Below are 15167 nucleotides of genomic sequence, written 5' to 3' on the forward strand. Positions count from 1 at the left end.
GTACATAGCTCTGGAAATTTATGTCTTATAAAAAGAACTATTAAAGGCAGTCAAAGTATGAGGGCATTGAAAATGCAATTAACTATAAAAAATAATTTATATATGAAAAAAATCTTAATTCTGGCCATAGGTATTCACTATGGTATCCCAGTCACGTTGTATAAATATGACTTCGATAAAACAAACTTTTGAAAAAAAAAAAGATAGCCCATTAATGTACCACTATCTTCAGAATATTCAAATACATACCCAGCCACAAGAAAAAATTTACCAACAATTACCATTATAAATAAAAGGCAAAGCTCACAGTAAAAGAAATGAAAACATCTCACACAAAAGCCATCCGTGTATACAAGGCAGATTTTTCTCATTTCTTGGCTATTCCTATGTTTCTCAAGAACTCCATCACTTCTGGACTTTGCATGAGTTTGCTGCATAATAACAGGAAAATTAACCTATATAATTTTAAAATAATATCACTGAATTATATCCTCATACTAAACATGGACAGCAAGTCAAATAATTCATAGGAGAAGAAGATGAAACAGCAGTGATATGCCAAAAAAAATGTATAAATTATACAGTGTTTACTATCTACATAACTGGTACTATTTGAAAATATTACACTATGTTGAGCATGGTCAATATTGCAGAGCAAGAAGAACAGAACAAAAATAATAATAAATAAATAATAATAATAATATAAATAATAATAATAATATACTAATAAAATAATAATATATAATAATAATAATAATAATATAAATACTGTCACTGCATCCACCATGTACATAATATGCTACTTAACGCTACATGCACGCACAGACCAAAATTATGTGTGCTTAGTAATATACTCTTCTTTAAGGGCCTGCTTTTAAACACCTTCTCTACTAGTCTAGACTGAAAATGAAGCCAAAAACCCTCACCATTTTCTTCTCTGCAAGAATCTGATCCAGAAGGGCATTGTTCAGCAGGTACTGACCCCCAACTAACGTCCCACCGGCAGGAGGCAGTGAGGCAGGATAAAGCAGCTCCTCTACACCTGAAAGATTAGAACCAAAAGATTGTTTTGTATAATTGGATATTGCCCTTAAGTGACTCTTATATACATTAGAATTTTCTACTTGTCTTTGTAGCTTTTTCTTATACCTATACTGATACTCTAATACAGGGAAACAAAATGGCCAACCAACCTTGATTCTCAGCTAGAATTGGAATTGTAGCGTCAACGAGCTCATCCTCTTCCATCAGGTCAGGTTTGCCTGAATTTCCCGAAGCCTCTTCGCCACTCTTCTGCTTCTTCTTCTTCTTACGTCCTGTGTTCCCCACCACAACGGCTTCTCCCCTGAAGTCGTCTTGGAGGCTTGTCCCTGGGGTGGCCATTACTCCTGCGTTGCCCTCCAGCTGTAGGGTAAGGTATTGTGTCCCGTTATATGAGTTCTGATGTTTGTGGGTTATGTGAAGTTTTCTTCCTCCCTTTATAAACTAGAAATATTTCTAGGTACCTATTGAAATTTATCTCTTCAGTAGCTTAATGTAAAAGAGTTTATGCAAAAAAAATAATAATAAATGCTCCATTCTTTTTTTTTCTTAACATAGCTATTCATATCAGCATTTAAAAAGTTGAATTAAATCAACACTAGAGAAAAAATCCCTAAGTGAGAACAGTTTTTTACATTACAAGATACACCAAATAATCTTTCAATTAGTTCTTTATTATTGATTTTGAAATTGCACGTTATGCTTCCATTAGATGAAATCTAGGTAATATTCATTTAACAAAAATCCCTTTCATGGAATTATGCATTTTGATCACAAGGAAAAGTATAACTTTTCTTTCCTTTTCAAATTTCTGAGAAGCAGATTGTCAGTAACAACATTCCGACAGTTCAACATCCTAATGTGCTTCACACAGTTTCATTATGTGAGTACTTTGGAAATTGTTTCAACAAAAGCAAGACACAAGCCTATAAATGTAAATATATAAACTTTCTACTTAAATGGGTTCCAGAAAATACTGCAGCAACTATAAAAAATGTAATCATAAAATATTACATACACATATAAAAAAGTACATTTCCATTATCAAGTTACTGAGACAACAATCATCTCTAACAACATACAAACTTTCTCCCTGGGGGTATCAGGTTTCATTGGGTCATGACTAAAGCAAGCACAGCTGGTAAATGTTCATCATGACAACTAGATAGCAAATTCCTTTCATGACAAGCACAGATGGTTTACATCTTTCAGGATATGAACAGATGGTAAATATACTATTTCAGTAGCTGATATAAACAAGAGAAAAAATATTGTATTTGTCATATACATTCTACAGAAATGAATGTTTGACAAATATATTAATTACATAAAGATGTATAGGGGAAAAAAAATCCTTGGTGTGTACACTTTTTCTCTTTAAAAAATGCACACATTATTCATAGCAGCTGTACCTGCACTCCACTAAATTTGCAGATAACTCTGAGGTGCAAGTAGTCTATATGAACATAATACTATATACCTTCAAAAATTAAGCAAAACCAAGTAATATAAATAACATATCTAAATTTGGATGGGTAACTACAAACCTCTTTTTACACTAACTTGATTCTAGTCAAGTATAATATGATAGTTATCAACCATAAAACAAAGCATGGGCAGCATAAAAAGCATAGAATCTTAAATTTACAAGCAATTTAAAGATAAATTTTTTATTTCTTAATCAAGCTAAGAAAAAAAAATCATATTATAATTAATCCTAATCTTGGGTGGCAACATTAAACTTTAACAATATTTTATCTATTCTAAAGCAAAATATGCACAAGTCATCTATTTTGGTAGGAAATGAGTTTGCATTAAACATAGTCTGTTAGGTAATACAAAAAGCATTAACTTACTTCTGTCTAGTGTTCTGGAGAAATAAAAATATGAAAGCTCAATACTGACAACTATTCTTTAAAAATGTATCAATTATAAAATCAATTTCTTTTTACCATATTATGGGCTATTCAACATCTCTTAGGCTTGGCCTTATCAAACTTTACTTTCAAAATCTCTTATAGTGTGTAGTATAAGTCATTTATTTATCTAGTTTACCCTGAAGTAACTACTTTTCCATACCTTATTACTAGTATGTTTCTGTAACCACATTTTCACTTATATTTCCTATAATACTTCTGCTATCTCCAGAGTCAATCATTAATATAAAGAACTGAAAAAGTCACATTATCCCTTTGCCATCACTAGATTTACCAAGTCATCAAATCTGCCATTTCAGCATCTGAGGGCATTACCAGTTGACAAACAACAGAGCTCGACATGAACTTACTTGTCCAGATGAGGAGTGTGTCTGGCCTATAAAGGTCACGGCAGTGTTAATAGGCTGTGTGGCAGGAACAGCTGTTGATGCCGAACCAAAGTGTTGAGAGGGATTCCCCTGATCAAAAGCGTCCCCTTGCGCCTTCGAAGGGTAACCCTCCATGACACGCTTGAGGAGGCTATAGGTTGTGTCTCATGTACAACACATTGCTCACGTCTGCAAGGCTCATTGGTGAATCTGGAATGAAAGAAATTGATGAAATGAAATAATAAAAAAACAAATGAACCTCAATGAACTAAGGTAAACTAGCTGGATTTATATGTTGGAATATCATCAAAAAGGAAGACATTTCTTACATGGGATAATGGTTTCTAATCATAGAGCTATAGCAAGATTTTAAAAGGGCTATGGAAAATCTTGCTGCCAGTAATAAAAAAGAAATCAATATTAATTTTTGCCAGTTATTCCCACCTTACTCTTGGTGGGTGGACAAGTGAGTGAGTGAATGGGTGAGTGAATGGGTAAGTGAATGGGTAAGTGAATGGGTAAGTGAGTGGGTAAATGAGTGAGTGAGTGAGTGAGTGAGTGAGTGAGTGAGTGAGTGAGTGAGTGAGTGAGTGAGTGAGTGGGTGGGTGAGTGAGTGAATGAGTGAGTGAGTGGGAGTGTGGGTGGGTGAGGAGTGAATGAGTGAGTGAGTGGGTTAGTGGGTAGGTGAGTGACTGGGTGAGTGACTAGTTGAGTGAGTGAGTGAGTGAGTGAGTGGGTGGGTGGGTGGGTGGTGGTGGGTGGGTGGGTGGGTGGGTGGGATGGCTGGGTGGGTGGGTGAGTGAGTGGATGAGTAAGTGGGTGGGTGAGAAAGTGAGAGTGAGTAAGTGAGTGATTGAAAAGGAAAGTGAAAGTGAGAGAGAGAGAGAGAGAGAGAGAGAGAGAGAGAGAGAGAGAGAGAGAGAGAGAGAGAGAGAGAGGGTGAAGGTGACATGAAAGTGAAGTGAAAGTGAAGGTGAAAATGAGAGTGAGAGTGATAGTGAGGGCAACAATGAGCATGACTTTAAAATGCATACATCTTAATAAATATATCAAAATTAAGAAAACGTCTTTAGTACACAACATCTCAAAATGATTCCAGTAACAAAAATAGCCATCGTCAATTAGTCATGAATATACCTAATACAAGCTTTCAAAACGTCCCAGTGACATCTGCCAGACCTCCCCGCCCTAGCAACTCGCACTTCCGCAACGCTGAAAGCCAAACAATAACCACAGAATGAGAGAAAATTACAATAACACAATAACAAATAACAATAACAATGACCTCATCCCACACACACGCCCATTGTTTACTATCCCCCCCTCAACTTGCCTCATATTACCCATTTCCAGCCCTCGACATTACCCAAATTAGTGCTAATTATATAAAGGAGGACACTATCTCCCTCTCTGATCAACTAACCACTCTAAATGAGGCTGTCGGTGCAGAAAAGAGACGAAAATAAGGACGTCCTCAGGACATCCGCAAACAATAACAAGTAGGAGATTGGAGATCCGGGTTGCGTAGTGATGGGTTTGTATATTCTGTTAGGCTTTAGTGCCTTCATTTTATGCAAAAGTGATATATTTTCTGAAATTCTGGTTAAGTTTAATGATGTTTAGAGATAATAATGAGGAATGGGGGTATTTTCATAGCAAACTCCAGTGCGACCTGTATTTACGCGAAAAGCTCGGGTTACGCAGTAGAGAAATTATGCCTGCTCCCGATTCTGTACCTAACACAGAACACCCTTTATCTAATTTTTATAAATCTCAAAGAATTCTGATGAATTTCTATCCCTTCTCCCCTTCTATAGACCTCCCCCCCTCGCCGCAGCTCGACAGCCCGACCCGGATTTAAGTCGGACCTTCCCTGGGAGAGTGACAAGATGGCGCCGATGTCAGGTACTAGAGTCCGTTGGAAAAGGATAACAATTCGATGAAATTTTCGCCTCGGGAGTCATCCCCGTCGCGAATCCTGTGACCAGGAGTATTATGTGTGCACAACAGAGTGGTGGTGATTGTTTTACCCGCGAGGAAGGAGGGAGGAGGGAGAAAGTGTCCGATAGTGATAGTGGTGGGTGTGTTTTGGCGGAGAAAACGCTGTGGAAAAGGCTGTAGCGATGAGGCCAAACTTCGCCATTTCCAACCCCTTCCTTCCTTTTATAAACCCCCCCCGAATTTGTCATTCCATCCCCACTCCCCTTCGCACTACCACCCTTCCTTCTCAAAAGTCCCTCCTGCCCTGAAAATCCGCATTGCCCAAACGCCCTTAATTGACTCCCACGGCTCGTTATTGTACAATCTCCGATCCCTTGGCGTTGTTCCCGAAGCCGTATTTTTTCCCCCTCCTTCCCCGTCCTCTCCCTCGCCCTCCATGGCTTTCGGGAAGAGTGGAGAGCGGCAAAGACCGTGTTGGTGAAAAGAAAAGAACAGAAAAGAAAAGAGAGAGAGAAAAAAAAGAAAAAGAAATGGGATGGAAACAGGTGGTTTTGAAATCGTGTGAGAAATGGCTTTGTTATTGTTGTTTATTTGTTTGTGTTTTGTTGTTGTTTTTTTTCTGAAATAGGTGTTGTTTACTATTTGTGTTGGTGTTTTATAAGTGTTTATGTTTTGTATTTTTATGTTTATATGCTTATTGTTTTTAATTGTGGTTATTATTATTCTATTTGTTATTTTTATGTAGTTTGTTTGTTTGTTATTGTAATTTGTGGGTGTACTTTTTGTAGTTTGTGTAACATTATCATCCTTAAGTAAGAAGTGTAAATTATAATTTACTGGGTAGTTCTGTGTTTCAAGTTAAATTTCTTATCTCTCGTGTAGAGATGGAAAATTATACCAATTAACCTGGTATGAGTTTGCAAAGAGAATTTTATTTGTGATTAGATGACATGCATATCTGTACAGCCTGAGGAAGTTTATATGGTCTAATATTAAACTTGATAGAGGCATAGTGTCAAGTAATATCTGCAGCCTTCACAGCATCAGTGCCAAAACACACCTTCACCGCAAGTGTTCTTTACAAGTTAGAGCTTAGAGTGGTTCTTATATTTTTAGTGCTAATTCCCCAATGTAAATGGAGGGTTGCATGGTCTTTGCAGTGCACTAAAGGTAACTTATGTGCCTGAGTAGTTGCTTACTTATCCGGTTAAGTAAGTTCAAGCAAGATCCCAGTTGATAGCTCATGCTAGGACAGTCCTGGGTGATAATGTGGATGAACTTGAAAATATTGTGAACAGTGAAAATTTGTGGACATTCTTTATTGCTCTCTCTCTCTGTCTCTCTCCTTTGATGTTAGCTTTTTTTCATAAGCTACTCATAGGGCCCTTACATAAACTTGTAACAAGTAACCAAGTAAGTATGTAGATGTTAGAAACAAAAATAGTGTTGTAATTATTATTATTATTATTATTATTATTATTATTATTATTACTATTATTGTTGTTGTTGTTGTCATTATTATTATTATTATTATTATTATTATTATTATTATTATTATTATTATTATTATTATTATTATCATTACTACTACTGCTACTACTACTACTATTATTATTATTATTACTTCCATTATTATTATTATCATTATTTTATTGTTATTACTCTTGTTATTATATATAATCATTATTATTGTCCTTCTCACTCTCACTCATTCATTCACACTCACTCACTCACTCACTCACTCACTCACTCACTCACTCACTCACTCACTCACTCACTCACTCACTCACTCACTCACTCACTCCTCTCTCTCTCTCTCTCTCTCTCTCTCTCTCCTCTCTTTCCCCACCTTTCCCTGTTTGCCTCTTATCCTTGCTCTATCTTCGCTTCCACATACCCTTCAATCGAAAAATATTAGTTTCATTTATTTATTTTATTTCTAGTTTTGTATTTTTGTTGATGTTGCAAATCCCTAAGGGAATAAGATGTACATATGTTGTTATTTTTTATGTTGCTCTGTATTTATATTACTTTTTCATTCTTGTAGGATATACAAATATTTTATTTGTTTACATAATGATATACAGTGATAGGATAGGATTAATCTAAGGCCAATTACTTTTTTTTTTACTGAATGCTGTAATATTTGTATATTTTTATTATAATTATTTTTCGCTTTATCTTTACATCCATTGATAGGCCTAATGTTAATTATGGGATACAAGCATAAAAATAGTGTATTTATATTATGAAAGGATGAGATTACTCAGATATGTCTGATAAGATTAGGTTTTTTCACAAATGATAATGGCTGATTGGTTTGATAATCCTCTTTGTTGGCATTATCCTTAGGCTTAGATGCTAACAATAAAGATACTGGAGCAGAGGAACACACAATAGTAAATGTGTTAACTGTATTAACTTGCATTAAAGATACATGTTCTATATTGATACCTCCCCCCCTCCCCTCCCCCACTTTATTGCCATGAAAATTACAAGAAGAATGAGGTAAAGGAAATTGCAACAAATAGCCCTAAATCAAATTGCTGATTATCAGTTTTCAATCGCATTCTTATCATATGACCCAAAAATGTTTTCAGAGTTGTCTCAGGGTGGGGTGTTTTCTGCTTATGCAATCAGAATAGCAATTGAAATCCAATATTTGTAACTATGAGCCTTTTTTTTTTTTTTTTTTTTTTTTTTTTTTTTTTTTTTTTTTTTTTTTTTTTTTTTTTTTTTTTTTTTTTTTTTTTTTTTCTTGTTCTGATTCTTATAAGCCTACATTTATGTTATGAAGAGCTACAGGGATTATAAGCCTACATTTCATTCACATACCACACCAATGTGTACAAGATCATTTGCATTACACTGTTATTTCCAGTGTCATTTTAGTCCCCAAGTAAAATCTGTATCTATAGCCTAAGTGTCGCATGTGGCCTCATTATTGATGCCGAGGTCAGTGTGTGGTATGGTATGTGGTACAGTGTATTGTATGATGCCATGCAGGGGTGTAGGTCTAGTTTCAGTTATGTTAGGGAGTTTCTTGTTTCTCTTGTCAAGGCTCTCTCTCTCTCTCTCTCTCTCTCTCTCTCTCTCTCTCTCTCTCTCTCTCTCTCTCTCTCTCTCTCTCTCTCTCTCTCTCTCTCTCTCTCTCTCTCTCTGTGTGTTGTGTGTGTGTGTGTGTGTGTGTGTGTGTGTGTGTGTGTGTGTGTGTGTGTGTGTGTGTGTGTGTGTGTGTGTGTGTGTGTGTGTGTGTTTTTGAATGATTGAGATAGTGAGTTTGTTTATAGGCTTAGTTTTGGATATAGTCAGTTTTACACTTTGGTGTTTTCTTTCTGCATACTCTTATGAGGGATTCATGTGAAGTGATTATCTTTTACATATCTTTGAGGTGTCTAATGCATTAGTTTGTAATTGTTGTTATTATTAATGTTGTTATAATTTTTTTGGTAATATTAACATTATCAGTCTTGTTATTATAACTGGAGAAATATTTCAGAATTGACTTTGCTTTGGTTAAAACAACAGTGATAGCCTGAAGTCTTGTATAATGTTCTTTTAACATCATGGAGAAAAAATAGCAACACATGTATAGACACATATGTTGGTAAATATATGGATAGATATATATTGGATAGTGATTAAATTTTGTTATATCATTATCAGCCATTAGTAGAAGTAAAAAATATAACTAGAAATTTTATTTCATTAATTTCATTTTTAACCAGATTTTAGATGCCAGACATTAAGTGGATTTATATATGTATGTAGCACAAAAAAGAAGCATAGGGGAGTGAACACAAGAGAAAACATGAAGGTGTTTGTGTGCAGGTGTCTCCCCCTCGCACACTCCCACTTCCATCTGCACACCTGTGGAATCGGGGGTGCACAGGTGTTAGGCCACAGAGCAGATCTTGCAGTGACTCAGTTTTGAGGATTTGAGTTCTGTATTTATTGTTGGGATTCTTATTTCATTATTTCACAAAGTTTTATTGGTCTTGTTATGGCTACTCTTGGTTTGTGTTTCTTATGACTTTTTTTTTCCTTTTTTTTTTAAGGTCAAGGAGGAACTTGGAATTTGATTTATATATGTGTGAGGTTTTGTTGTATTCTTTTTTTCTTTGTTTCCACCTTTCTTCATCTGTTGTGAATATGACTAAATTTCCACAATTAGGATGATTTTCAGGAACCATTTTACTCATTATTTTCATCTTAATCATGCAATGCCTGGAGCGAGTGAGTGAAAGGGGAAAAGCTTGCAATAACAGAAGGAGAAATGAGACATTGATGGCTCTTGGCATCTGAAAGGGTGTTGTTGCCAGCTGCACACCTTGGATATGTGCAGGTATTACAGCAGTAGTCAAAGCTCCCTTCTTTTCTAGTGACAAGCGGATATTGTGCCTCCCTTTTCTGCATCAGTTGCAATAAGCCTTGGACGAAGGTAGTTGTTTATTTTGAGGGCAGGGGAAGGAAAGAGAGAAGGATTTGATTGTGTTTCTGCCTGTGTGCAAGCTGTGTGTGTGTATATGTGTGTGTGTGTGTGTAGATACCAGGAGGAGAGAGATTAAAGGTGTAGGAGTGGGAGTAAAAGTGAGGAGAGATAGTGAAAGAAGAGGAAACAGGAAAAGAGAGGGAGAGAGAGAGAGGAGAGAGGAAGAGAGAGAGAGGAGAGGGAGAGGAGAGAAGGAGAGAGAGAGAGAGAGGAGAGAGAGGGAGAGGAAGAGAAGAGGAGAGGAAGCGGGAAAGGAAGAGGGAGAGAAAGAGGAAGAGGGAAAGGAAGAGAGGAGAGAGAGGGAGGAAGGGAGAGGAAGAGGGAGAGAGGAGAGGAAGGAGAGAGAGAGAGAGGAGAGAGGAGGAGAGAGAGGAGAGAGAGGAGAGAGGAGAGAGAGGGAGAGGAGAGAGAGGGAGAGAGGAGAGAGAGAGAGAGAGAGAGAGAGAGAGAGGAGAGGAGAGAGAGAGAGAGAGAGAGAGAGAGAGAGAGAGAGAGAGAGAGAGAGAGGAAGAGATGCTAGGAGAGAGAGAGAGATGTTAGAGAGAGAGAGAGAGATGTGTTAGAATATAGCTGTTGCCCCAAAGAAAAAATTCACCAGCATCCTCCATCATTGTTGCACTTTTGACTGCCTAACCAATGTGGGCAAGGGTTTGGCACTTGGCTGCCCAACTCATGCCTCAAGTGGACCACCAAGTGTGCCAATATTTAAAGCATCTGCCTCGTTGCTCTTGGCATGATGCACGACAGCACAAGTGAGAGAAGGAGATATGCTGCTGTTAAATGTTCAAAATCAACTGACGAGTTATCTGACGTACACATTCACACAACACAGGAAATGTGGGAGATAGTAAGGTGTCTGCTTGAGTCATCATTCACTACAGGCTCACTTTGTAACACTCGAGATCTGTGTTCGAGGATGAGGTTTGTTTACTCTGTAAACTTGTGTATGTGATGCTTCATTGACTATATATATGTGCATGTGGTTTTGTGTGTGTGTGTGTGTGTGTGTGTGTGAGTGTGAGTGAGATAGTGAGTGAGTGAATGAATGGGGACATCATTGTTGGTGTACAGGTGTACCTTTGTGTGCATGAATATATGTTTGTTTTTATGAAAGAAATATGCTACTTGTATATTTGTGTGCATATGTGTACTCATATGTAGGTGTATATTTAAATAAATATGCTTCTGTATGAGTTTGTATTCACTAGAGTTTGCATGTATATGCCTGAATGTGGTTGCAAGTTTGTGCATGATATTTATTTGTACATTATTTGTGCACTGGTATGTATCTGTAACAATATTATGTATACACAAGTGTGCATATCTACAGATATGCATCATTGCAAGTGTAGTGTACTTTTTTAGGCAAATTATGGATATGGAAAGCAAATAACACATATGAAAATCAACATCACATATATAATTTTGTTATCAAGTCCAGATTAATACATTGTAAATCAACATCATACTGCTGCCTCTAATCTAACTTAAACTGAAAGCAATTGATGACACATCATAGCAGCTTTGTTGCCCTAATCGACCAGAGGGCACAAGGTCACCCATGTTTATCATGTTAGGATGATTACTTCATGCATTTCCCCTGTTTGGTCTTGAGGGTGATAATTTTATTATGATTGTGTGTGTGTGTGTGTGTTTTGAGTGAATTAGAAAGAGAGGGAGATTGTATGTGTTTGTGTGTTTGTTTATTCCTTCCTTGCACCTTCCATAGGAAAACAACACACCCTTTTTACAAAGAACAAACACACAAAGGCAAATTAATTAAAAAGGCCATCCTTCCCAGTCATGCATAGGGTACCATGCAAAGACTCCCCAATCATGAGGGTTCATGCACCCCCTGCTGGAGCCCACATGCTGGCATTTTCCACAGATGCTGTGGCCTGCTTTAACCACAAACCCGTTAATAGGGTTAATGAATGCAATGGAGCTGAGTCATCTTCCTCATTCAGGACTAAGATGATGCGCAAATGAGGAAGGTTGTGGACATTTTAAGTTTGTTTTTGTTTGCTTTTGTTTTCATCCCTACCCTATCCCCACTTTTTATTGTCTGTTGTACGAGTCATTGAATTTTTTGTATTGTACTAATATTGTAGTTATTGTTAATTTTAATGTTTTGTCTTCTGTATAGTTGTTATTTTTTCTGTATAGAAATTGGTTATATGGGTTGTTAATGAGGGTGAAGTGGCATATATGATTTGTGCTATATGATGTTAGTATGGAGAAAAACTAAGTCCTCAGGAATGTCAAAACCACATCTGTTGATTTATAAAGATAACTACATGTTTATCTGTTTCATCATAATCCTCTATCTGGACCATATGGTTGCCTGTAGATCTCATTGTGTATTATATATTAACCATGATTCATTAAATCAGATATTTTAACCAGTACATGTTTTTGTTAATCTTTCAGGTTCACGTGGGAGTATGTAAAGCCAATGTAGCTCAAGAGACGTAACTTTTGACCCTTATTTGTAGTTTAGTCGTACCTGTTACCCCTTGCCCGCACAATGTCTCGTAACGACAAATCCAAAACCGGGAGCTTCGTAAGTAAGGCATGTATCTACTCTCTATTTTGTTCTACATCTTGTTTAAGTTAGAAATTTGTGCGTATGTTTATTAATTTTATGCGGTTACTGAATATCCGGAATATGATAGATGATGATATGATTCCCCCCCATCCTCCACTGTATCCATAGTGCTTTTTATCATTCTCTTCACTTTCCATTTTCTCTGACCTTTTCTCTCTTCTTCTCACGTCCTTTGTTCCTGTTGTTTTGTTCAGAAACAGAAAAGCTAATTCCTCATTGCACCAATTTCAGCTGGACAAGGTGCTCCTGGGAAGTTCAAAGAAAAAAACCATTGGGAAGGAGAGAGGCACTCACATCCCAAGACCCAACTCTGATCTCGAACTCAATGAAATAGAGGAAGATCAGTACAACCTCGACAACCTCAGCGATGAACAGGTTTGCATGTTTTCTTCTCCCTCCCTCCTCCTCCTCCTTAGTCTTCCTTAGCTAATCATTCTTGTCATTTTCCCTGGAAAGCACAACATTTTGTGACTGGTCAGCAGAGGATTTAGATAAGAGGAGGAAAAGACACGCAAGTTCAGGGGTCAAGGATCAGTGCATTTTCCTCTTATGGGCTAATTTTGAGGCTCAACAATAGGGAAGCAAGAATGAGGATATCTGTTCATTCTATTTTTTTACTTACCTCTGTTACCTAGGAATTGCAATCTGAAATTCCTCCATAGGTATTTGATGATGGTGTTCTCAATTTTTCTGTGCCAGGTTAAAGCCAAGTTTCAGCAGATGATGACAGACATGAACATCCCGGAAGCGAGCATGATGCTAACCAACACACCTGTTGATAAAATGAGGCTCATGTTGGCCAGTAACCACAAGGTGAGAGATGGGTTCCATTGACAAGTTTTATGGCTTACCATTCCATAAATATTATAGAAATTAAGAAAGACAAAGAGTATATAACTTTTCTAACTTTCACCTCTTTGTTTTGACTTTTCTACATACTCTTCATCTTCCATTTCATGGGGACTGTTTTCCCATGCTATGTAGCACTCCCCATCAGTAAAGAAGTTCTGTGTTATGTAATATATGACACAGTTATAGCATTAAAGAGCAGGTCTTGAAAAGGGTACCTAATGAGTAACTTTACCACCTATAAGCTCTTTCACACTGCTGCCTCTATATAGAAAAAATCAAGGCCTCCATTTACATCAATGTCATAAACCAAATAGACAAATTTTCTTGTGTGCCTTAGAAGGCTTTGTGATCATTATTACTTGTTTTGTTTTTGGTAAATTATGCTCAGACTTCATACTACTTGTCTTCTCTTATATTTTCATCACACTCAACATAAACTCATCACAGGTGATGGCTCAGACACAGCACAGGCTGGAGACTCCGCAGGACTACATCGAGTACCTGAAGCGTGATGACCTCAGCGTCAAGTCCATCTTCAAGAACCTGGAGAGCCTGCAGGTGGCACTGCGGAGCAACAAGATCCAGTGGGTGCAAGAGTTTGCACAAAAGGGCCTCAAGTGCCTATTGTCCATCCTGAATGAGTGCTACAGGAGGTAAGAGATGTGTATTTGCATTTAGCTTCATCATTACTTATTGTTTTGATAATTATTGTTGTTATTATTTTATCAAGGCTTTTTCTTAATTGAGTTTCCACATTGTTTTTTTTTAACTGCATGTAGCTAAAGCCTTTTGGCTGAACCCAAGCCTGAGCCAAATTTTGAGAAATGGATTAAAATTTGAGCAAAGAGATAAAAGTATGAAGGTATCCATTGTTGATAAGGTATGGCTATCGGTTGTCCCTTGGAATTTCAGGAAAAAGTAATTGTTATCAGTTATTTTCAGCAATTAGTGACAATAAACCCAAGAAAATTGATAGAAATTGCTCTTGTATGGCTTTTAGAGGAATTAATGTAGTTTTAGTTTGTATCCCCATTGAACATCCATAGAATTCCTGAACCCCTTGAATAGTTGTGCATGAGGTATGACGAACTAGTATTGTATTCTAGCTTACGTTTCCTAATTATAGTAAAATAAATGAGTGAATAAATTTTCTGTTGTCATTATATATATATATGTATTTTCTAAAGCATTTTTCCTTTTTTGTTTATAGTTTTTTCCTTTTTGTTTTAGAGGTAATCTAATGTCATTGTTAATTCACTTTTGTATAAAACTTTAATTAATTGATTACTAACAATTTGATTTTGGAATCTTTGCTGTCAAGTCAATATATGAGGATGCTTAAGTAATGGAACTTTAATTGGCCTTTGAAGATATGCTGTTGCTGTAGTGAATATATTTCACACACAACATTTGCAAGTACTTTGTAAGAAATATTGAGTCTTACAACTACTGAAATTTCATATCAGTAGTATTTCACTTATCTCTTAAGCAGGAATACACACACTTGCAGACACCTTAAGGCTCCCAGTATGTGAATAGAACTTAGCAATCACATGTGTCAGACCTTCTTCAGATGACCGAAAAAGGCAGTTTAATGGGATTTCTTTTAGAATATTGAGCATGTATTAATACCATTTTGTCAAGGCAGTTATATATAGATGAAGATGCACCATTAGATACATAGATTCCTTGATAAGACTGTGAAGCACAAGAGAAAATAGTTAGGCTTCTTTCCTGTGCCATGTCATTGTGATTTTAGTTGTATATTTTGGTTACATGTAGATGGCTCCACAAGTGTTTAGTCACCCAGTCAATTACTAGTCTTACCTATCTCACCTGTTTACCCTTTTCCTTGATTTTTGAAAAAGACGATAATGATATTTTTACTATAATTGTTGGATTAAATTACTATTGTCAAAAAGTCAAT

General features: G+C 36.6%; 2 protein-coding genes across 10 annotated transcripts in view; one reads left to right on the plus strand and one right to left on the minus strand.

Annotated features, from left to right (window-relative positions):
* Window positions 1–875: 875 nt before the first annotated feature.
* LOC119597723 lies at window positions 876–4873 on the minus strand. 2 transcript variants are annotated; one of them, XM_037947336.1, is made up of 4 exons: window positions 4771–4873; window positions 3329–3556; window positions 1194–1404; window positions 876–1042 (listed from the first exon to the last, which is right to left on the minus strand). In XM_037947336.1, the coding sequence occupies exons 2-4, from the start codon at window positions 3479–3481 to the stop codon at window positions 891–893; spliced, it is 516 nt and encodes a 171-aa protein (XP_037803264.1). In that variant the 5' UTR covers window positions 3482–3556; window positions 4771–4873; the 3' UTR covers window positions 876–890. The 2 variants fall into 2 exon arrangements, with proteins under 2 accessions (XP_037803264.1, XP_037803265.1); XM_037947337.1 differs by lacking the exon at window positions 4771–4873 and adding an exon at window positions 4485–4586.
* A 296-nt stretch (window positions 4874–5169) lies between these two features.
* Window positions 5170–15167, plus strand: part of LOC119597330 (protein diaphanous homolog 1-like) — a 31872-nt gene continuing 21874 nt past the window's right edge. For 2 of the 8 annotated variants that reach the window (XM_037946885.1, XM_037946887.1), the window contains exons 1-5: window positions 5227–5252; window positions 12211–12352; window positions 12620–12763; window positions 13088–13201; window positions 13688–13893. In XM_037946885.1, coding sequence (XP_037802813.1) covers window positions 12308–12352; window positions 12620–12763; window positions 13088–13201; window positions 13688–13893 — 509 coding nt within the window. In that variant the 5' untranslated portion in view covers window positions 5227–5252; window positions 12211–12307. The other 6 variants (XM_037946881.1, XM_037946886.1, XM_037946884.1 and 3 more) reach the window with 6 other exon arrangements.

Source organism: Penaeus monodon, chromosome 39, assembly GCF_015228065.2.
Source record: "Penaeus monodon isolate SGIC_2016 chromosome 39, NSTDA_Pmon_1, whole genome shotgun sequence".
Lineage (NCBI taxonomy): Eukaryota > Metazoa > Arthropoda > Malacostraca > Decapoda > Penaeidae > Penaeus > Penaeus monodon.

Excerpts from the sequence above, each read along its gene's own strand:
- LOC119597723 (XM_037947336.1), bottom strand. The coding sequence starts at position 3,481 with ATGGAGGGTTACCCTTCGAAGGCGCAAGGGGACGCTTTTGATCAGGGG. Across the intron at positions 1,405-3,328 it reads CACACTCCTCATCTGGACAA|CTGGAGGGCAACGCAGGAGT; the intron begins GTAAGTTCATGT and ends CTTACCCTACAG. Across the intron at positions 1,043-1,193 it reads AATTCTAGCTGAGAATCAAG|GTGTAGAGGAGCTGCTTTAT; the intron begins GTTGGTTGGCCA and ends CTAATCTTTCAG.